At 57.8% G+C, this 20,684-nt stretch overlaps 3 protein-coding genes and 2 non-coding genes across 6 annotated transcripts; 1 reads left to right on the forward strand and 4 right to left on the reverse strand.

Annotated features, from left to right (window-relative positions):
* Positions 1–661: 661 nt before the first annotated feature.
* NEK8 (NIMA related kinase 8) lies at positions 662–11,788 on the reverse strand. 2 transcript variants are annotated; one of them, XM_030472515.1, is made up of 15 exons: positions 11,702–11,788; positions 11,155–11,360; positions 9,941–10,173; positions 9,090–9,221; positions 8,691–8,899; positions 8,221–8,300; positions 7,524–7,705; positions 7,189–7,339; positions 6,100–6,176; positions 4,871–4,988; positions 4,462–4,612; positions 4,081–4,244; positions 3,706–3,864; positions 3,400–3,558; positions 662–1,805 (listed from the first exon to the last, which is right to left on the reverse strand). In XM_030472515.1, exons 1-15 carry the CDS (start codon positions 11,746–11,748, stop codon positions 1,777–1,779), a joined length of 2,097 nt encoding a protein of 698 aa, XP_030328375.1. In that variant the 5' UTR covers positions 11,749–11,788; the 3' UTR covers positions 662–1,776. The 2 variants fall into 2 exon arrangements, with proteins under 2 accessions (XP_030328375.1, XP_030328374.1); XM_030472514.1 differs by having other exon boundaries at positions 4,462–4,988.
* A 766-nt stretch (positions 11,789–12,554) lies between these two features.
* TLCD1 (TLC domain containing 1) lies at positions 12,555–14,695 on the forward strand. The gene is made up of 4 exons (XM_030472521.1): positions 12,555–12,823; positions 12,967–13,049; positions 13,377–13,459; positions 13,929–14,695. The coding sequence occupies exons 1-4, from the start codon at positions 12,627–12,629 to the stop codon at positions 14,322–14,324; spliced, it is 759 nt and encodes a 252-aa protein (XP_030328381.1). The 5' UTR covers positions 12,555–12,626; the 3' UTR covers positions 14,325–14,695.
* Positions 14,696–17,643: 2,948 nt separating this feature from the next.
* RPL23A (ribosomal protein L23a) lies at positions 17,644–20,443 on the reverse strand. Its single transcript, XM_030472524.1, has 5 exons — positions 20,350–20,443; positions 19,035–19,215; positions 18,544–18,720; positions 18,100–18,169; positions 17,644–17,711 (listed from the first exon to the last, which is right to left on the reverse strand). Exons 1-5 carry the CDS (start codon positions 20,372–20,374, stop codon positions 17,697–17,699), a joined length of 468 nt encoding a protein of 155 aa, XP_030328384.1. The 5' UTR covers positions 20,375–20,443; the 3' UTR covers positions 17,644–17,696.
* Positions 18,242–18,308, reverse strand: LOC115602167. The gene has a single exon (XR_003989613.1). It is a non-coding gene; the product is annotated as a small nucleolar RNA SNORD42 (small nucleolar RNA).
* Positions 18,794–18,867, reverse strand: LOC115602168. The gene has a single exon (XR_003989614.1). It is a non-coding gene; the product is annotated as a small nucleolar RNA Z17 (small nucleolar RNA).
* Positions 20,444–20,684: the final 241 nt, after the last annotated feature.

The raw sequence follows: 20,684 nt of genomic DNA on the forward strand, positions 1-20,684 counted from the left end.
CCCTCAGCCCTGGCAAGGCTGTAGCAGAACAGCAGCCACTTCTTCTGTGATGTATTTGCATGTGGTGTGGGCTAAGGGAAGCCCAAGGAGCTGAGCACAACACAGCCAAGAGATATCTGTTGCTGTAGGAGCTGGTGCTGCCACCAGCTCAGCGCAGGGACCAGCCCAGAGGGGCTTTGAGGTGATTTAACCCAGCCCTGCAATCACCCTGGTGCCCAGGAGTGGAGAACACCTTCACCTCCGCTGACACCGGGCTGCCGGAGCCATCCCTATATCCTGCAGCACAAAGCGAGTGCCAAGGGACTGGCAGAGCCTTTGAATTCCAGTGAGCTTCCTGGGCTAGCAGGGTGTAACCGCCTGGAAAGGCAGCTCCACAAGAAACCAGCAGGGAAAAACCCCTGCTCCCACCCTGGCAGGAGCCAAAGAGGGAGGCTGTGTCTGCAGGCAGGGCACACGCCTCTCCCGGCCGGACGGGACCTGCTCCCTTCCCAACCTGGAGCCTGGGAGGTGAAGGGAAGAAAGAGCAGGAGAGCTGCCGAGATTCATTACCTTCCACATGAGAGAGGGATCAGTTGGCTTCTACCAGAGCCCGGCGAGGTTCCCCTCATTGAACACAGGAAAGAATCACAGAAATAATTAGAGAGATTTCATCTCAGCCAGCTTATGAAAGCCCTGACTTTATACACAACAGATTGGCAACGGCACAAAGATGGATGTGAAAGGCAAGAGCATTTGCAATGTCAGACAGATCAGAGACAGAAGCTCATCAAAAAATGGCCCAGGGCAGATGTAAGTTAAAAAAAGAAAAGAGGAGGGGGGGGAAAAAGGAAAGGAAAAGACCCTTCTGGAGATAAAAACTGTAACTCCTGTCTGTGACATGGTGATATGCCCCCTCCTGCAGAAAGGATCCCTGGTGAAAGCTCATCATCTCCCCGGAGAGATCTGGGTTAAAAAACTTCAAGTACTGACAATCACTCGCTGTGTTTCGCTGCCTTCTGCTAGCTCAGCTGGGAGGCTGTGAGCTGGTCAGCAGCAGGATTTAGGGGCCTGAGGACAAATGTCAGCTGGAGGATCCTCTGGTGAGCTCCTGGTGCTGGGGGAGGCTCTAATTGGAAAGCTCCAGGCTGTATTTTGGGAGAGCAAACCAGGTTGTGCTGCACAAAGGGGCTGCTCATGCCGGGTTCGTCCTGCTGTGCAGAGCAGGACCCTCAAAAGCATGATAAACAGCTCAACAAATGGGTGAAATGCTTTTTGGGGGATGGGAAAGGACAGGCTTCTCTAATTAGAAAAGAGGTTTGCACTTAGTCACCCCGAGGAGCGCCTGGGGCCCTAACTCCAGACACTGCTGCGCACAGGCTGACAGCTCTCAGACACCGAGCTGTCAGCCTGGGCTGTGTAACCAGAGACAGTTTCCACTGGGAAAACAACCTTTGTGCTCCTCACCCTTCCACACAGGCACTTCCAGCAGGGAGGCTTCCCCACTGACAGCAGCAGCGGAGCTCTGGGGATGTCCACCCCATGGCACGTCCAGGGCAGCAGCTCTCAGGCACTGGAGGTTCACAGTGATCCTTGTTGATTCCATAAGTGAGACCAGCTCCGGTTCCATGGGAACCATCGTAGGAGCTCCCTGTTTCCTCTTTGGGGCTCCTGAGCCTGGGGATGCAAGGGCTGAGCCATCAGGAAGCACTGAGAGGACAAGGCATTCCAGGCAGCTGGGGGAAGCCCCAGCATTGTACACGATGAGGATGGATGCATCCATCTCCTCTTGACTCAAACTCACTGGGAAGGCGACTCTTCCACGGCAGCTGAAACACAAAGGGCAAGGACCAAGAATAAGCCATAAGCCACCATCTTCATGAAGCTACAGGGAGCAGTGCCCTGCCCCACAGAGACCAGATACCCAACAAATGGGCACTGCAATCCTTGCCTTGCTATCCCAGGAAGCAAGGCTTCAGTAGTGACACAAGCAGGAGGCAATGCCCAGCACACAGAGCCCAAGCGGGAGGAAACGCAGTCTCCTGAGGCTTGCACCCTCCTCCTCCTCCTCTCCAGCACACCTGGCTTCTCCCAGTTATTCCTGTGTTTACAGTGGGATCGAGCAAAGGGCCCAGCAGCGGCCTCAACAATAAAGTGGGCAGAAGCCCAAACCAGTCACAAACGGTGTTTGCCACACGGGAGGAAACCGCAGAGCGGTGCAGAACCGCTGCCCCAAAGGTAGAGCTCTGCTCGCCTGTGCCAGCAGCCTCTGCGGGCCAGATCACAGCCAGAGCTGACAGCAGCAATGACACTGCACGTGTCACCAGCAATCGTGTGCTCTCTGGAGAAGTTTCCAGGCAGATTGAGCTGTGTGAAAGCCCAAATCTCAGCTTTTTATAGAGCTCCCGATGCTTTTTGCACCCTGGTTGCTGGGGGATAGGGATAGCAAGGTCAGGCTGCTGCCCTGACACTGCTGCTGCTGAGTTTGCACTTCCAGTACCAGGAGAGGCAGGTTGAGGATTCAGACTGGGCAGTGCAGAGGGAGAGAACTGGGGATACGCACTCAGTCCCTATGCTTATGGTGCTGCAGGTGGGAGCCCACAAACCAGCCACTGCGGACCAGCTCTGGAAGGGGAGAGCAGCCTGCTGCAGAGACAAAACCTTTTTACTCCCATGACAAATGTCCTCCTTGTTTCTGAGCCCAGGGACCCGGCCATTCCCTGTCCCCTTCACGTGGCAGCACACATCACAAGAGAGCTCGGCTCCTGCAGGGGAAGAACAGGAGCCACGGCCCATTGCGCTGCGCTGGGGCAGTCAGCCCGGCCTCCTCCCCTCCAGGGTGTAATTAGCCTGCTTGAAGTGGGCTGGGAGTGGGATCCCTCAGCCCAGCACCGAGGCCCATAATCAGCCCAGGAAAGGAGGAAGAAAGGCCCCTGCAGGAGTGTGGGCCAGGCTCCCATCATACACCCAGGGAACGGAAGGGCAGGTCATGCCATGGGCACGTTTTAAGCAGGCAGCGATGCTGCCTTTGGGCCGAGCAGAGAGGAACCACAAAACCAGCGCTATCTTTTCCAAACCACAATGGAAAGGCAGCAGCCAAAACGACGCCCCAAATCTCAGCTTCTATTTCAGCAGCATCAATTAGAGAGCTGCTCTTTTTGGATCCTCAGCTCCCCACCTCTGTGGGAGTGCAGGAGAACCTCTTCTGCTGCCCCTTTGCTCTCCCAGCCCAGCGGAAGCGTCACAGTGCTGAAAGGGGAATTTTTATGGGCTTCAAGTTATTTCTGTTCACCTACAGCTGGAGAGGGACTAGAATAACACAGAGCTCACATGCCAGGGTTACTTGGGACAGCTCCAGTCACAAGGCATTGTGTCTGGCTGGGCTGTCATGGCAGGAATCACAGTAACAAAGCCTCTACTCACGCTTTACTGCCAGCAGCGTGTTCCCGTGACAGCAGGCTATGGAGGTCACCAGGTAGGGATGTGTCTCCTCCAGCTGCACCGGCCTTGGCGTTCCCGTTTCCTCATCCTTCCTGCCCAGGCGTCCCCTGGCTCCTTTCCCCCATGTGCACACCTCACCATCTGCAAAGGGATATATCACTTCACTGCACACAAAGCCTCCCTCCTCCTCGGTACCACCCCAGGCTATCTCCTTGGCCACAGCATGGACTGCAGGCAGAGGAAAGCTAGAGCCTGCTGCAGCCCAAAACATTGGGGTTTCGGTCTTACCTGCACCAATGGCCACAGTGAAGGCATCCCCACAAGCCACCACAGTGACCTTCATCGCCTGGAGCCCCACAACAAGGTGGGGTACACGGCTGTTGCGGCAGGAGTTGGTACCCAGCTGCCCGTGCTGGTTGCTCCCAAAGGTGTAACACTGGCCAGAAGCTGACAACAGAGGTGAGAGAAACAACTGGGTGTCACCTGAGGATGCACTGAAGCTCTTTGCTCTCTATCATGCCGAGCATCCTGCTCCACAGAGCTCCAGCATCAGGAGCAGGGTGTCTCCTGAGCCTTCTCTGAGGCCTCTGCCCATGGGAAACGGAGGCAGGAGGATGGAGAAATCCCCAATCCTAGTCGGGGATTTGGGCACGCACCCCTCACCTGTGACTGCAGCCGAATGCGCTGTACCAATGTCAGCACACACGATCGGCTCTTGGTTCAAGGGGACCGACTGGGCACACATGAACACGGTGGCCTCTTCCACTTGGTCCTCTGGGGAAGGCTCCTCTGCTGAGCTGATCCGATCTAGGCCCAGTTTGTTACACCTGCATGGGGGAAAGCACAGTTCAGAGCTGGCTGAATGCAGACACCCCGGAGACAAACCCTGCCCTGGCATAACCACACCACCAGCAGCGTGATGTGGGGAGTAGGATCACACAGAGATGTCTTAGAAGAGGAGCTCCCTCTTTTTGGGCTGGACACAGATGGACAGGCCCAGGAGGCTGTAGCAAACTCTGGAGCACAGACCCTCACCCCTCTTACCTGTTGCTCCCACAAGCAAGAATCTGGTTCTTCACTGTGAGGACCATGGAGGAATCGATGCCACAGATGACTCTCTGGGCCTCATGCTCCGGTGGGACTGTGACCTGCTGGGGGGAGTTGTGGCACTCCAGGGTACCCAGCCCGAGCCGACCTGGCAGAGGGAACAGAGCAGGACACAGCTGATGGCAACACACAACCTGAACATCAACGTAGCTGCTACAAGAGCCCATAGAAGGCAGCGAAACCCAAACCCCGGGGGCACTGGCATGCGGTAAAGCAGCTGCAGCTCTTCCACACCCACCTACCCTGGCACATCTGGAGAGGACCGTGGGCAAGCAGGGCTGGTGAGAGGAGTAGGAACAGGCAATGGGAAGCACAAGCCCTGTTTTACCAAGCAGCCATCTCTTACCATTATCCCCCCTGCCCCAGGCAAACACTTCCCGTTCGTTGGAAACCGCCAGGACGTGGGACGCGCCACAGGCCACCTGCACCATCTCGTAGCCCAGCAGGGCCTCCACGATCTTGGGCTGGCAGGGGAAGAGCAGCAGCCGTCAGCCGAGACCTCCCAGCCTGCCCCATCCCTCCCACCCGGCCCCCCAGCCTCAACACAGCGCTGGCAGCATCCCAGTTTTCATCCAACACAAACACCAGGGAAGGGTTTCTAGTTCCAAACAGCCTTCAAAGGGTTCAGAGACTACGTGCACACAGCACAGAAGATAATGCAAACATCTCTGGGGCAGAAGAAAGCAGCCAGCACCAACGGTTTGGAGAGGGAAGGGTTGGGATTCGCCCCCCTGCCCATGTGGGGAGTGCCAGGGGCTGTAACGCACTCCCTGAGCAGGCAGGGGCTTGGTGCAGGGTGCGTTGGCTGAAAGGCTCTTGTGTACAAGAGCTGTGAGCTATCAGTTAGGGTGTGGAGAGACCAGGATCTCCACATCTCGCCCAGCCCCTGCTGTGACCTGCTGTTAGATCTGACACCTCGCCACGGCGAACCTCATCCTCATTATCTCCTGCAAGTGAAAAGCACCATTTGTTGGGATCTGGCTGCTGTTCCCAACTGCTCTTCCCCCCTCCCCAGCAATAAGCACAGAGCAGCTCAGCTCCGGACGGAGCCAGCTGACCACAGTGACAAATGGCAGCAGTGCCTGTGCTCGGCTGGAAGCCATGGTGCTGCTGCCACATCCGAGGAAGGAGCTGGAAGGGAGGGATGTGCCCTGAGCCCTTGTGTTCGGAGCCCATCGGAAGCACACGGCTCTTCTTTAAATACTGGTGCTTTTGAGAACTAACTTCTCTCAGTGAACCCTGGCAGCTGCAGGCCAAGAGTGGAGCAGGCAGGTGTGTGATTGGAGGCAGGCTCCAAGCTGGGCGCCTGCCAACAGCAACCACAAGGCAGCTCTTGACTTCCCCCACGCTCAAAGGGATCATTGTGTAGGGGGGGGGAGAAAGAAAGAAAGAGAGACGCAGGTTGGGTCTTTTAAACCCCGCAGTGACAGGGAGAGAAAGGGGAGGGAGGCAGATGCCAAAGCACGCCTGGGATGCACATCCCCGGAGCTGAGATGAGCCCTCTCCCGTGCTGGAGATGGCCGGAGTCATCCTGTGCCCTGGGGGAGCAGCACTCCCAGCACCCTCATGACAAACCTGGCTCACATCCGTGAAGTTTCCGTGCCCCAAACAGCCATTGCTGCCGCTGCCGAAGGTCATGATTATCCCCCTGTCTGGAAAAGCAGAAAGAAGTCGTGTTACTGGTATATATATGAGGCCCTGCAAGGCACACAAAGCTTGTGGGGATGGCTGTGGCTCCCAGGACCCACTCTGGTCCCTTCCAACCCAAACTATTCTATGGTTTATGATTCCATAACTTGCTGCAGGCGCCGGAAGCCTTTAGTGAGCTTCCAGAGAGCAGCAGCCTCAATGTGCTGCAACAGCTCACCAAACAAAGAGCAGATGATAGGAGCGAGCTGAGATAACATTATTGCAGCTGTGTAACTCCACGGTGTGTCAAGGTGTTAAACACACAGAGGCACTCACTGAGCAGCCACCCAGCAGAGGGGAGGCAGGAAATGCCATGGAGACATAGGACAAACCCGTGCCTGCGGAGTTTGCCTATTGCATGTCTGTCATTTGCTGCCCTAATCCACAGCAGAAGTGCAAACACGGCTCCCAGAGAACCATTGCTCTACAAACAGAGCTGGTGTGTGTGCTCTTCTCCCAGCCAGAACGCTTCCTGGCCCGCTCTAAGGGGTCTTCACACCTTGTCTTCCTATAGCTGAGGACAGCCAGCCCTGCAGGAGCTCACGCTGACTTCTCACTGCAACACCAGTCTCTGCTGGTCACTGCTTGTGTCTGCATCACGCTCACAGGGTATGTGACAAAGTCTGAACTTCCCAGATGCTCCTCACACTGCAGTCCCCACGGTACGGGTCAGTTCTGGCTTCAGATGACCAGCCAGGGCAACAAAAAGAGGAGATTTGTGGCCCTCCCCACACCACACACACCTTTGGGACCAAGTTGACCAACGTGGCATAATAGGAGGACCATGCCTGTCATTTCTACCCCCCACCTGATGTTACATGAGAGGCCACACAGAGCTTCCCGTCATCCCACCACAGCATCTCTGGGGTTCCTCTCTGTGCAGGCTCCCCGGGCAGTCACACTGCATTTGCAAGCCAGATGCCATGCAGAGGGATGTGGGACTCAGGGAGGTGAGGGCAGGAGGCAGCAGCTCACCTGTGAGGCAGGCTGTGAAGAGATCACCACAGGACACGTGTTTGATGGTCACACCAGACTGACCCTCCAGAAAGCGGGACACAAACTGAGGCTGGAGCTGCTCGGTGGCTCCGGGGAGGGAAGGGCCTCCCGCAGCACCCATCGGGGGAGCCTGGTGGAGAGAAGCTGTGTCACCTGCCATGGGGTTGGAGCCCCTTCCCACAGTGTTAGCTGCACTCTGGACACCAGAGGACACAATGCCAGGGCCTGTGCAGTGAGCAGAAGTGTGTCCTCCTCAGAACTCACACATCTGAGGCTTCCATGGCCACTGGAAGCCATCAGTCACCATCACTCACCTCCCACATGATGAGCCTCCCTGATTTGGTGACCCCAGCCTTCTGTGTCCTGCCTGCAGACACCTGCACCACCTCAGTGTTCAGCATGGGCAGGCGCAGGGGGGTGGTGATCCCGCTCCCCCACGTGTAGATGGATGACAGAGGAGGAGGGATTCCTGTCCTGGCTGAGCCCCCTCGAACACCTATGGGTCCAAGAGAAATCATTAACATGCATCCCTGACTCTCTTCCCATAGGAAAACAAGAGACACCAGCCAGTCTGGGTGCCAGCATAGCTGCCTGCCAGCTAGCAGAGCCAGACCAGGGCTGGGCCAAGGCTGGCTGCTGCAGAGCTCCCAGCCAGGGCTGGGAACGGGTCCTTGTATTTGTCCCAGAATTGAGGGAAGTGGCACCACGACAGCTCTATCCTAATTGTTATCAATGCCAGCTGCACCACGACATCCTCCTCAGCACCCCCCAGCTTATTCCCAGCCTTTCGTGGGAACAGCAGAAACTAGGTTCGAATCCTAGAAGAGGCAGCTGGAGAAAGAGTGCTGCTTTGTCCCCAAGGTGCCCATGGGCTCCTCCAGGGCTCAGGGGAGGTGACATCTCTTTAACTTCCCCTCTCCAGAAGCTCGAGTGTCTCTCTGACCTCCCATCATCCAAAGGAAAGGGTCCTTCCAAACGGAGCTGTGTGGAACACACCGTGCCAGGACTCACCCCTCGGCCTGGCACTGCTCACTCGTCCCCCCGTCCGGCTGTGGGTCACTGTTGGCACTGGAGCCAAGGGTTTTTCAGGCCTGCCAAACCAAAATCCAGCCCTTAACGTCAGCTTGGTCCAGAGGTCCTGCAGAGCCCTGGATCACAGAAGGTCTGGGCAGAGCTACAGCATAAGCCACAGCTGAACAGCCTCGGTAGGTGCTTTAAACCACCTGAGAGGGGAGTTGGCATCACTTTGCTTCCCCCTGAGCTCACAACTCTCTGTTCACTGGGATGACAAGCTCATACCTGCCATGGCACCTGCTATGGCCTCGAGCTACTGGGCCAGGCCTGGCCTGCAGCAGCTGCACATTGGCTAACACAGGAGAGCTGCACGGGGAAATGCTCTCTTTGGAGCTCAGTGAGCCGGTCAGACACATGTGGGCTGTGGCAGCCCCTCCCAAGGCACACCAAGGAGCAGCTTCACTTGCCTTCTCATCTTGACACTGCCCACGTCAGTGTAGAGGTTCAGAAGGGGCCGAATGCAGATGGCTTGGGCCATGATCTCATTCAGCTGGGGCCGCTTGGAAGGATCCAGGTTCAGCATGCTAAGGATGAGCTGGCGCAGGTCGGGGCTGTATCTGTCTGATATTGGGGCAAACGTTCCACTCATGATCTTCAGTACCAAGGCAGGAAGATTCTGGAGAGAAAACAAGAGACACATACAGTATCTGGGTGGTCAGAGGTGAGGCTGAGGAGCAGGAAGTTCTCAGCACTGCCCTGTGCCTTCACACCTCCAGGCTCAGTGAGAAGACTGATCCAAGCATACATTTGCACCTCTCTGAGAGGCCACAGCTCCCTGTGCTGTGTGTAAAGCACGTCCCTCTTACCGCAGCTTCGAAAGCCCTCTTGAGGCTGGCGAGTTCGTACAGCACACAGCCCAAAGCCCAGATATCACTCTTCTGGTTGTAAGGCTTCCCTTCACAGAGCTCTGGGGAGATGTAGCACGGGGTTCCCACAACCTAGAAGAGACAAATTTACCATGATGCTGGGAAACTGGGGCAGCGAGGTGGAAAGAGAAAGGCTCAGTTCAGAGCACAGTACGCAGGCTGGCTAGAGCACCACCAACCAAAGCTGATGGAGCTGGGCTTTTTGTTCCCTGGTGTCAACATCTGCTTGAGAATCTCAGTAAAAAACATCAGGATTTGCCTTTCTGGTGACCTCCCTTGCTCATACAGAAATTACCTCTTATTTTGCTCCTATTCACTGGAGAGAATCAGAGCCTGGGGCAATGAGCGTGATATAAATGTCTAGTCAGATTAGACCAGGTGGGGAATGGTACTCAAGCAGAGAGAGGAGATTAAGTCAAGGCAGGACAGAGGCACTAGCAGGGATTTTGTTGCCAAGTATGTGTCAGACAAGCCTGCAAACACCACCCCTCCCACTGTGACAGCGGGAGGAACCCTGTCTCCCCTCGCCAGTGGGCCCAGACACCCCACCCTCTCCCAGGCTTGGGAAGAAAGGTCTTCCTCAGCTATCTGCAGCCCAAAGAGCTGCAACAAACTTGGGTGTGAAGCCATCAGCTTGTATAAACTCCATGGAACAAAGCAGCTTCATGGCACATGGATGTGGCCTACTGCAAGTGTGCTACATCCAACCTCACTGCCAGCTTCCAAGTGATTATCTTGAGCGAAGTCCAGAGTTTCCAGCTGCAGTTCCCCTGCAGAGCCAGACCACTCACCGTGTAGGCTTTGCTCTTGCTGCTCAAGATTTTGGAGATACCAAAGTCTCCAATCTTGACAATCATGCGGTGCTTGTCCAAGAGGATGTTCTGAGTCTTCAGGTCACGGTGCAGGATCTGCTTGGTGTGCACGTGGTGGAGAGCCAGGAGGATCTGCACGAAGAAGTGCAGGATGGTGTCCTCATCCAGCAAGGAGTTGCAGCGCTTATGAATAAACTCTGCTAGTGTGCCCCCTGTGAAGAACAATAAAGGGCTATCAGCAAGGGTGGCTGCACAAACCTAGCCCCAAATCCAGTGGGATTTAGCCATGGCATCTTAACAAGCCAAGCACATCCTGGTGGGACATGCAGCATGTCCTCCAGTGCTCCTGACACCATGAGAACAATGGCAGTGCAGTTGGTGGGACAACGAAATGGCAAAAGAGAAGTCACTGTTGACATATTGTCAAAGGCAGCAGGAAAAGAAACACTAAAATTACAGCTCTTGAGGAGGACACAAAGCTCAAGAGCAGAACAAGATAAGCCTGTTCTGCAGAAGGGAATTCTTGCAGTCCGAGAGGCCACGTGGCACGGCGAGGCCCCTGTTGAGAAGGGGAAGTGCAGATTCAGGGCTCACGTACAGCTCCTAACAAACCTTAATGCAAATGTTGATTTCATCCTGAAACTCCACAGCAGATCTCGTTAGAAATCACACCTTCCCACACAGAGCTGAGGGACCAGCAGCGTGGCCGAGAGCTGACACAGGGAAATGTGTGTGAAACCTAAGCCAAGGGCAGATGGCAGCATGCTTACTGGTGACAGAGGTGTTAGAAATCTCTTTGTTTTGGGTATGATTAACATGCATAAGGCATAGAATCATAGAATCCCAGACTGGTTTGGGTTGGGAGGGACCTTATAGCTCATCCAGCTCCAACGCCCTGTCACGGGCAGGGACACCTTCCACTAGAGCAGGTTGCTCCAAGCCCCTGTGTCCAACCTGGCCTTGAACACTGCCAGGGATGGGGCAGCCACAGCTTCTCTGGGCACCCTGTGCCAGTGCTCTGTCACTTGGCTTATGGTCAACTTGGTGTCTACCAGAACCTCCAGATCCTTCTCTTCATGAGAGATATGGTTGGACTTTGGGGGGGTCCAAAGCACAGGATCTTTATGGGGCCACAAAGCTCGAGTGCTTGGCATCCCGTGGACCTGCCGAGGACAAGGGACATCAGGGCGCACCTGGGGCGTACTCCATGGCGATCATGAGTGCCTTGTCCTCCAGGAAGTTCTCATAGTACTCAATGACATTGGGGTGGCTGAGCAGCTTGAGGACCTGGCACTCGTTCTGTGCTGCCAGCCGCTCATCCTTGCTCATCTGCTCCACTGGGATCTGCTTCAGGATCACCAGCTTCTGGTCGGCCTTGCGCAGGCAGAGGTGCACGATGCTGCAGGATGGGGACAGGGTCTCAGCGCGGGGAACACGCACCCACCATCGTGGGGTGACACGTGGCCCCTGCCCCTCCTGTTGCCATGGCGACAGGCCTCCATTCCCCCCCCCCCAAGGTGTCAAGCACCCAGTGCCGTGTCACCCCATTGCCATGGCAACAGCCACAGCCTAGATAACCCCCCCCTTAGGGTACCACATACCGGCTGACCCCCGCGTTGCCACGGCGACGCTTTGTTGCCATGGTAACGCGGCCTCCCTCCCACCGCCGCTCCCCGCACACGGCCCGGACATCCCCGTTCCGACACCCCCGGCTCCCCCGCGCCCCGGAGCCGCCCTCACCCGAAGGCCCCTCTCCCCACCACCCGGATCCGCTCGTATTTCTCCATCGCTGCTCCGGCCGGGCCCAGCCTCCTCCTGTCTCCATGGAGACACTTCCGGGAGTTGCTACGGCGGCCGCGGGTAGGCAAAACAGTGCAGACCGTGCCCGTGCCTCGCCATGTATTGGGCTCGCAGGGGACGGGACGGGGGCTCCCCGCTTCGACCGAGGGAGGGTGATGCTGCCCCACGGCGACCTGGCACCCCACTTCTGGGGGTACCCACGGCATGGGGTCCCGCCCTGCACCCGGCGTGGCGGGGACAGGGACCGCGGTGGCACTGCCACCCGCACGCCATGTGGCCGTGCTGCCATCTAGCGACCCTTGCTTACCGGGGGGGGGCATAGCCACACCATGCCCGGCACACGTACACGGTGCCCGGGACAGATGTGCGGAGCCCACGCCAGCTGTGCAGCACCGGGACAGATGTGCAGCGCCCGGGATGGATGTGCAACGCCTGCCACGCACATGCGGCGCCAGCCCTGCACGGGCACGCAGCGCTCCGAACGCGTGTGCAACACCTGACCCACGCGTGTGCAACGCTTTGCACGGAGATGGCACCACCATCACGCACCACACCCGCAGGAACAGCACCCCCGGCCAGCGCAGACACAAGCGCAGCGCCTTGCACACGTGCGTGCAACACCCCGCCTTACACACACACGTGTGCGCTTCCCGCACGTCCGCTCCCGCGCAGGCAGGGGGGCGTGGTCAATGAGGAGGCTTGGCCAGACGAGGCGTGGCCAATGGGGTGGTGCGGTCACTTGGGAGGCGTGGCCAGTGCGGTGGTGTGGTCAATGGGAGGCGTGGTCAGTGGAAAGAGGGGCGTGGTCAAAGGGGGCGTGGCCACGAGGCCACGCCCCTCTGCCGCGCCGCCGGAGCAGGGCGCGATGGGCCCGGGCTGGCGGGCTCCGTCGGCGGCGCTGGTGGCCGGTAGCGTGGCGATCTTCGCGGGGTTCCGGCGGGTGGCCCTGGCCCTACCCCGGCCCGCTGCCGTGCGGAGCCGCCCCGGCCGCGCCTGGCGCTGGCTCAACCTCCTCGTCTCTTTCGCACACTCCGTGCTGGCCGGGCTATGGGCCCTCTTCAGGTAACGGGAAGCTGGGAGGGGAGGGGGGTGCACATGCTGCGAAACGGGCGCGGGGGTCCGGACCCGTCTGCCCCCGGGTCCCCATGTTTTTCCCAGCGCCCTGCCTCTGACCCCCTCCCTCCTTTCCTGTCCTCACCCCCCAGCCTCTGGCACGCCCCGGAGCTGCTCTCCAACATCCAGGATGGCTACAGCGTCTCAGGGCACCTGCTGGTCTGCTTCTCCTCAGGTAAGGAGCCGGGCAGGGCGATGGCTCAGTCATTCCCTGCGCTCTGCCCAGTCCCTCTCCAGCCTCTCCCGGCACGCTGGGCTGTGGGGAGCCCTGGCTTAAGGGCTGGGCAACTTTCCTCCATACCTCCTTGCTTTGATCATGAGCATGGAGAGCCTGCAGACTTTCAGCCCCCGGGGCCTGGCCATCACCCCACGCTCAGACAGGGTGGAGGTACAACACATGGAGCACACTCACAGCACCCTCCTCCTCATTACTGCTCCTCCTTACCACAGTGGGTGACTGTACACAACCCAGATCCCCTCAGTACTCCCCTTCATCCCACAGGCTACTTCATCCACGACACCCTTGACATCATCTTCAACCATCAGTCCCGCTCGTCTTGGGAGTACCTGGTGCACCACGCCATGGTGAGTGCAGCGCTGGGGAGGTGAAGGGCCAGCACAGGGGACTACCACACACCCCAGAGCTCAGCCCATGCAGGTTTCGGGTGCTATGGCAGGGCAAGCTGGAGCCCTTCCCTCCGCCTCGCCCTGGCTGCCAGGTAGGCTGCACATCAAGGCGAGGGTGCCTGGCAGGGCAGGACTCCTGCCAGCGTCAGCTCCTAGCGCCGGGAGCCAGACAGGCTGCCGCACCAGGGAGGGAAGAGCTGGAGGCTGGTCCCAGCTCCCCAGCACAGGGAGGTGTAACTGGCCCTGGGGGAACTGGCTCCCCAGACTGGTTCTCCAGGTGCCTGGGGGGCTGCTGGGCTGTCTGCATGTGGGGAGCAGCACTGAGTGGTCCCACTTAGGGTACACCCAGACCTAGGTGGGGAAGGACTCGCGTTCCCCAGGGCGTGGAGAGCTTACCGTGTACTCTGTGTGTGTGTGTGTCCCCCAGGCCATCTCTGCCTTCGTCTCGCTCATCATCACAGGCCGCTTCTTGGTTGCAGCCGTGTTACTGCTGCTGGTGGAGGTGAGCAACATCTTCCTCACCATCCGCATGCTGCTGAAGATGAGCAACGTGCCTTCCCCGGTGCTCTACGAGGCCAACAAGTACGTCAACCTGGTGATGTACTTCGCCTTCCGCCTGGCGCCCCAGGCTTACCTCACCTGGTACTTCCTCCGCTACGTGGAGGTGCAGGGCCAGGGTGCCTTCCTCACCGCCAACCTCCTGCTGCTCGATGCCATGATCCTCATGTACTTCTCCCGCCTCCTCCGCTCCGATTTCTTCCCCTCCCTGCAGAAGGGCTCTGCGAGGAGAGATGTGGATGGTGAGAAGTTTCTGATAGACTGAGACGTGCACACCAAGGGGGACCCAGGCTCCGGCTTCTGGAGGTTTTGGGCTCTCCCAACCTGCTCTGATGTGCCTTAGGGCTTGCTCCGTGGCCCCGGGCTCTGCCTTCACCTGCTCTGCTGCCTAAAAGCACTTCCCTGCTGGACCAGCCCAACAGCCTCACCTCACCGCAGGGATGCCACCGAAACCAGGGGCACGGCCGATGGAGAAGCAGCCCAAGCCGGCTTCCATGTGGGCAGCTGGAGGGCCAGGGGTGGCTGCGTCCCGCAGCTGATGGCCTGAGAGGGTTGTGAGGGAAGGGACGAGACCCTCCCGTGGTGATGTTGGGTCTTATGTGCATTAAAATCGGTCTGATTACTGCTGCCGCAGCACGCCTGGGCTGGCTCTTCTGTGGGGCAGAGCAGGGTCAGGATGATGGGGACAGGGAGATGGGAAAGGATGTGCCTCCATTCCCAGCGGAGGGCTGGCAGTCCTCAGGGAGGGAGAGGGCACATTTCTGTTCTAGGGACCCTCCAGAGATGCGCTCAAGCCTCTTGGGTCCTACCAGCCCAGCTGCACCGTGCTAAGCCTTTAACAGCAAGACCCCATCCCTCCTACGGATGGGTCCCTCTTCTCCTCCTCGCTCATGGTCCAGAGAGCCAGGGCTGTGCAGGGAGCAGGGGAAGGCAGCCAGGGGAGGTGGGGAGCCCTGCTGCAGTCCCTGACCTGCCTGTCTCCGGCCTGGCGGCGCGGAGCCTGGCTGCTCTGCATGACTCACCCGGCAGCCACGTGAAGTGGAGCTGGCATGGGAAAGCCGTGTGAGGCCATGGGCTCTTCCTGGAAGACTGCTGCATGTTTGCATCCCCCCCGGCGCGATCTTCATTGGCACAGAGCAGCTCCGGCCTCCTGTGAGGGTGCTGGGTCCAATCCTGCTGCAGCAGGACCAGGCTGCCTCCAGCAGCACCCCCAGAGTGGCAGGAGGAGGTGGGGGGTTCAGCTCCCTGTGGCAGCAGGGCCAGAACCAGCCCGGCCAGTCCTGTGGAGCACCAGAGCATCGGGAAGGCAAATCCTGCTGACGTGACAGCTCACAGCTCACGTCGGATCCCTATTATGCCTATGGCATAAGCAATAGGGCTTAAAGGGACTCAGCTCCGGGGCAGGATCCATCCAACCAACCCCACTGCCACCCGGCTCGGGCAGACACAGGCACTGTGGTTGGAATAAGCCAGCGGTTAAGTGGGAGCAGTGAGGAATCACCCTCTCTGAAGGAGCCAGGAGATACCCCACGGGGCTGGGATGCTGCTGGGACTCCCTGGATGCACTGATGCCATGGAGGGTGCTGGGAACAGCCTGGCAGCTGGAGCAGAGACATGATACCCTGGATGTGGGCAGGGACCTACGCCAGCTTCAAACCCTCCGAGCAGAGCTCGGCAGCGCTGTGCTGAGCTGAGGGGAGCCCCAGCAGAGCACAGCCTCACCCTCAGCAGCGCATCCTGACAGATACACATCTGCCCGGCCACAGCTTAAGCCCCGTGGCCTCTGTGCACGAACTCCACTTACAGATAGCCCACACAAGCTCAGATCTTAGTTTCTCCTCACCCCAATTGCTGCACCTTTCCCCTTGTCTCTCCACATGAAGCAGATGTGACTCTATCCCAGCTCAGGGGACCAGCCCCACACTCCCACCACCCTTACAGCAGCGTGGAAAGGTCAGGCATGACAAAGCTTCCCGAAGCAGGGAGCCGTGTTTTCCCCATTCCCCTCGTGGCTTCCATCCCGAGCACCTCCCAGCAGTGCTGGGGCAGCTGTGGGTCAGGCCGGCTGCCAGCCTTGAGCAAGAGGCAAAGCCCAGGGAGCAAAGAGCCAGCCGGGAGCAGCCACCGTGCTGAGGCAGGGTCAGGGCAGACTGCAAGTCATGCTGATGTGAAACCCCTCCCCGGTGTCTGTGCTGCAGCACAACCTGCTCCTCACCCCAGCAGCAGTACCAGCTCTGCTACAGGAGGGGCACCTCTCCTCATGTCTGTCTTGGGGTGACTACAGCTAAGGAGAGAGCACAGGGCTGAGGCAAAGCCCCCCGAGCCCCTGCTGCTGCCCATCCCCTCCCCAGGCCGTGGGCAGGAGGCCGGGCTGGTGCCTGGGAAGCATCCAGGGAAGCAATGCTCCTCCTTCTGGGTGGTTTCTCATCCCTCATCTCCTGCCTCTCCTCCCAGCCTGGATGAGCACCCCACAGGGCCAGGGAGAAGGGAGGTGCTTCCAGGCAGCTCCCACTTTCACCCCCAGGACCCCAATTCCTCAGACAGGGTGAGGGTGTGATGGTAGCTCTGAGCACCATCAGAGGCGTCTCAAGCCAAGGGCCACAGAACTGAGCACAGATCCTTACCCCTAATGGCAGCAGCTCCCCTTTCCCATCCACCTCTCTCCTCCACACACACATACAAACCATCCCCCCCAGGACTCTGAGAAGCTCCAAGAAACATCATGTCCTACCCCTCAAGAGCTCAATTAGCCCAATCAATATTTGGGCACAGCTTTCACCACCCTTCTCACTCAGGTCTAACTCTACACTTAAGATCAAGTACCTCTAAAAGCTTTTCTGTTCTTCACCTCCCTTTCCTGCTCACCCGCATTCCTGCAACTCTCCAAACGCTCTGAAAAGCTGGTTTCATCTACAAATGTGAGGAAGTAGAAGACTGCTGAGGCAGGAACAGTTTGGAAACAGCCCCAGTGAGGACTGTGAACCTGGGGGGTTGGAGGAACAGCGGTCACGGAAACCAGGCTGTGATTCACATGCTGCAGCGTGGGGAGCAGAGATCATGCCAGGACAACAAAAACACAGCACCTCTGCTACTGGATTAGCTTGAGGGCTTCATCAAGTGAAGCCTGCAGCATAAGCAAAGAGTTGACACACTTAGGAAGTGGTGTGACACTCTGCTTGTGCCAGATCTGAAGCATTCACACGTTTCTGTTGTGGTTCCTGCCTCCCTCCTGGGCACTTAACAGCCTGGGATACGCTCCACAAGGAAGGACACCAACCACAAACACATGGTAATTGCACAGTGCAGGAAAATGCAGGAGGATACCAAAGGTTTCAGGTAAATACAAACGAATTTGAGATTTGGGGGAGTGTCACCTCATGTTTATCCATAGCAGAGAGGTCAGTGATGCAGGAGACACCCCCAGCAGGACAGCACTGCTCCCCATGTGATCCCTCTGGGAGCAGTCAGCTCTGCCCACCCAGTGCCAGGGAGGGAGAGAGGAACCCCCTCCACTGCACCCCAAAAGTTGGCTGGGTGCTGTCTTTCACACAGGCTGTGCTGGCACAAAACACAAGAGCCCCTCAGTGGTGTCACAAGGGTTTATTCTCCTGTCTGTACAGTCCTCGGTAGATGCAGTTTAGATGATTCCAATCTGGAAAGAAGCAAAGCATGTTAAAACAGATGTCAGGGTGGCAGAAAGGCAGAGCCTCCACCAGACATCACTGCATCTCCCCAGGATTCCTGTCCTCTGAGCACAGGCTTCTTCATCCCAGACCTTCCCAAGTGCCTCATACAACAGCTTTATGCATTTAATCCACAGTAACTTGCACATTCCCTCTTGCCTACCTCAACCACCTCGAGGACTAAACTGTCCACTACTTCCAGCAACACAGCAGTGGTCTTGCTTCTGAATCCTTAGCAAGTCTAACTACAAGGATACTCCAAAGTGCTGCATGCTTGAAGCACAATCATGTGTACACCAGGACAAACAACTGAATGCAGGAGATACAAGACAGGTGGCAAAAGGTTCCATTTCTCACCTTGTTGGCCACATCCAGCGCATCATAATCTGGAGCCAGCCGGACATAAGCCTTCTTCTCTCCATCAGGCCTAGAGTGGAACAGGAGGTGTCAGAGCAGAGGCACACAACTCCCATATGCTCCACTTTCCCACTGTAGCAATGTGCATCAGTGGTTCCTTTGGAAACATCACTGTACTCAGTGAATAAACACATTTACATCACTTGCACAAGGCTTACGGAGTGTCAGAAGCTGCCTGACGAAGCCCCTTTGGTCTGCCACCATCTCCCACTGAGATGAGCTCAGTCACAAGCTGCATTTCTCAAAGCTTTAGCACTGAAACACCACAGAGCTCAACCCCACACCTCCTGAAACTCACGTGTCTTCCCGTTTCCTGCTAAGAGCCCCTGCAGGCTCCTGAAGCAGCTCACATTCACCAGTGACCCATTCTCCCCCTCTTCTCACCTAATCAACGTGTTGACCTTGGCCACATCAATATCATAAAGCTTCTTGACAGCCTGTTTGATCTGGTGCTTGTTTGCCTTGACGTCCACGATGAAAACCAGAGTGTTGTTATCCTCTATCTTCTTCATGGCAGACTCTGTGGTCAGAGGGAACTTGATAATAGCATAATGGTCCAGCCTGCAGGACAGAAAGCCTGTGGTTAACAGAAGGCCGGAAGAAGCCGCTTCTGCTCTTCAAGGCCTTGCTTTGGGGTGCATCAGTTGCCAAAAAAAGTTCTAATCACAAACTCTCAGGCTTTGGTCGCTTGAAATCATCACCTGCACCCCAAACACCCCACCCCAGGGCTCTGCCAGTGACTGCTCAGCTCCCAGAGCAGGACATCGGCAAGGTCTCACCCTGAAACCTGCAGCAAAGTCCATAGGACCCATGCACAGCGCTGCTCCCACCCCACATAACCCACAGTGGGGCAGAGCCCAGCACCCCACACGTACTTGTTTCTCCGTGGGGCGCTCTTCCGGGGGTACTTGGGCTGCCGCCGCAGCCGCAGGGTCTTGGGCCTGCGGAAGGTGGGTGATGTGCGGATCTTCTTCTTCTTGTGACTGTGGACCCCCTTCAGGACGGCCTTCTTGGCCTTCAGCGCCTTCGCCTTCGCCTCTGTCTTCGGAGGCACAGCTACGATGGCAAACCAGTGAGCACAACCAGGATCTGCAGCACCAGAACCCACTCTCCCCCGCCTGCCCTAACGGGGCATCGCTCCCCTTGTCAGAGGGGGAAGGATCTCACTAATGGAGGGGTTCCAGTGGAGGTGCCCAAGCAGCCCATGCTCCCTCATTTCATAGAATCACAGAATGGTTTGGGTTGGAAAGGACCTTAAGATCATCCAGTTCCAACCCCCCTGCCATGGGCAGGGACACCTTGCACTAAACCATGTGGCCCAAGGCTCTGTCCAACCTGGCCTTGAACACTGCCAGGGATGGAGCATCCACAACCTCCTTGGGCAACCCATTCCAGTGCCTCACCACCCTCGCTGTAAAGAACTTCTTCCTTATATCTAACCTGAACTTCCTCTGTTTCAGTTTGAACCCATCACCCCTTGTCCTATCACTCCAGTCCCTGATGAAGGTCCCTCTCCCGCATCCTTGTAGACCCCTTCAGACACTGGAAGCTGCTCTGAGGTCTTCACGCAGCTTCTCTTCTCCAGGCTGAACAGCCCCAACGTTCTCAGCCTGTCTCCATATGGGAGGTGCTCCAGCCCCTGACCATCCTCGTGGCCTCCTCTGGACTTGCTCCAACAGCTCCATGTCCTTCTTATGTTGAGGACACCAGAACTGCACACAGTGCTGCAAGTGAGGGCTCACAAGAGCAGAGTAGAGCGCCAGGATCACCTCCTTCAACCTGCTGGTCACACTGCTTTTGATGCAGCCCAGGATACGGTTGGTTTCTGGGCTGTGAGTGCACACTGCTGGCTCATGTCAAGCTTCTCACCAAGACCAACCCCAAACCGCTCACTGGTTGAAGTTTCCCCCTCATAAAGCCTCGATAAGTCGCTCATTGCCTCCTCATCTCCCTCACAGACCCCTCCAACACTCTCAGCACCGAAACGCGGGCTCACCCCCCTGAGGTAACCGCGCCGGGCGCGCCGCTGCAGGCCTCACCCGCCACCTCCACGTGTCCGCGGGGCTCCCGCCCTCCCTTACCCGCTTCGACCGCTCAGCCCAGCCTTCCCCGCGTACACCCGCACGCCGGGGGCCACCTCAGCACACCCCCATCACCACCCCACAGCCCCTCCATGCTTTAAGCCCTCACCCTCCTTCTTCGCCTTGGGCGCCATCTTGGCCAGGCGGAAGCCGAAAGGGGCTGCCCGGGCTCCTCCGCACGGGCTTATAGCCTTAAAAATCTCGCGAGAGTTCAGCATTACCTCCGCCCGCGTGGCATGCCGGGAGTTGTAGTACACGCCAACTGCCTCACTCGCGCATACGCAGAATGTGTTTGCGCCGCGGGGCATCATGGGAGTTGTAGTCCGCAGAGGCAACGGGTACCCCCATCGCTGCCTCGACGGTGGGGACCGGGATGAGCCCCGGTGTGGGAGGGATCGATGGGTCTCAGCGGGTGGGCAGCAGCGTAATGGCCCAGCCCCGGAG

The sequence above is a fragment of the Strigops habroptila genome (genome assembly GCF_004027225.2).
Source record: "Strigops habroptila isolate Jane chromosome 13 unlocalized genomic scaffold, bStrHab1.2.pri S16, whole genome shotgun sequence".
Classification (NCBI taxonomy): Eukaryota; Metazoa; Chordata; class Aves; order Psittaciformes; family Psittacidae; genus Strigops; species Strigops habroptila.